Here is a 1,306-nt window from a genome sequence, read left to right as displayed (position 1 = left end):
TTTCACCGGTAGAATTCTGTCTGCAAACTGACGTTCAGCTCCATCTGTTCATCTTCCCATTTGACCTTTGCCATGACGCCGTCATGATCGGGCACGTATTCCTATAGTTCAACCGTATTAAATCACTACTAAACTTTGACGTAATTGAAAGATAAAAAAGATAATTTAGAAGTTCAAACGAACAAATGAACCTCGAGCTTTTGAACAAGCTCCTTAGCGTTAGGGGCAGAGACGATGATACTACGTTGAGATGGCATGATAAAGCCGTCATCCACAGCCTTGTCGATGAAGGAGAGAAGCGAGTTGTAATAACCATGAACGTTAAGCAAACCCACCTATATCATACAACAACCTCTTTTCAATAATCTACTTGCTTAAATAAAATGTCCCATGTTCAAGAATTCGAATTCGATATCTAATGGCTCTAGACCTCCACGACAAAATCATGTTACTTACTTTTTTATATTTGAAATTCCTATGATTGAACCATCAAAGAAGAAAGTGTATTTTGTTAGTAAAAATAGTAACTTTTGTTAGTTATCTTATTCTCGGGATTGTACTGATTCAAATGTGGTATTGATTCATTCATGTACTCTTCTTTACTCGAGTGTCGCTATAAAACCGTTTTAGATAGGATCTTACCGGTTTGTCGTGGATACCGAGCTGGGCCCACGTTATGACTTCGAGGAGCTCTTCCAATGTTCCATATCCACCTGTTGGTTAACATGATTAGTTTAGTTTAAGCTAAAAATGTTTTGTTTAGATAAGAGAGAAAGAGACCTGGGAGGGCAATGAAACAGTCAGAGTGGCGGGCCATCTCCGCTTTCCTTTGATGCATGTCGGCAACTGGTCGGACCTCCCCAACTGTTTCCCCAGTAATCTGCTACACCATACACATAATCAACATTATGGATTTTTAATCCTAAGTTTTTATATTTCTTAAACTTTGTCTTAAAACATGTTATGTCGGATGATATTTGTAACATTCAAATTCAAAACTTTATCTTTGTTTTTAGTTATATTTGCACGATAATCGAGATTTCGTACCTCTTTACGCATCAATGTTTTCGGGATTATTCTGTCAAATAATTAATAACCCATCAAATATCAAATAAATTTCGGTCCAATTTTTAACTCGAAAAATATTAATTTTACCCTATCACATGTCCACCTCCGTTGTGAACCTCTTGAGAGACAAGTCCCATTAAGCCAATACTTCCTCCACCATAAACAAGGTCTAATCTCCTTGAGACCTAAGACAAAGAATAGAATTCAACAAAATGAAAAAAAAAAAAAAAAAAAAAAA

At 36.2% G+C, this 1,306-nt stretch overlaps 1 protein-coding gene across 1 annotated transcript in view; it reads right to left on the bottom strand.

Moving 5' to 3' along the window:
• LOC111494005 (cytokinin riboside 5'-monophosphate phosphoribohydrolase LOG1-like) overlaps positions 1–1,306 on the bottom strand; it is a 2,612-nt gene continuing 1,306 nt past the window's right edge. The window contains exons 2-7 of the mRNA XM_023143980.1: positions 1,156–1,253; positions 1,048–1,078; positions 781–880; positions 643–713; positions 192–335; positions 1–101 (exon numbers count right to left, since the gene is read on the bottom strand). Coding sequence (XP_022999748.1) covers positions 3–101; positions 192–335; positions 643–713; positions 781–880; positions 1,048–1,078; positions 1,156–1,253 — 543 coding nt within the window. The 3' untranslated portion in view covers positions 1–2. The remainder of the gene's footprint in view (positions 102–191; positions 336–642; positions 714–780; positions 881–1,047; positions 1,079–1,155; positions 1,254–1,306) is intronic.

Source organism: Cucurbita maxima, unplaced genomic scaffold, assembly GCF_002738345.1.
Source record: "Cucurbita maxima cultivar Rimu unplaced genomic scaffold, Cmax_1.0 Cma_Scf00019, whole genome shotgun sequence".
Classification (NCBI taxonomy): Eukaryota; Viridiplantae; Streptophyta; class Magnoliopsida; order Cucurbitales; family Cucurbitaceae; genus Cucurbita; species Cucurbita maxima.
The sequence above is the reverse complement of the archived record's forward strand: the minus strand, read 5'-3'. Positions and strand labels throughout refer to the sequence as shown.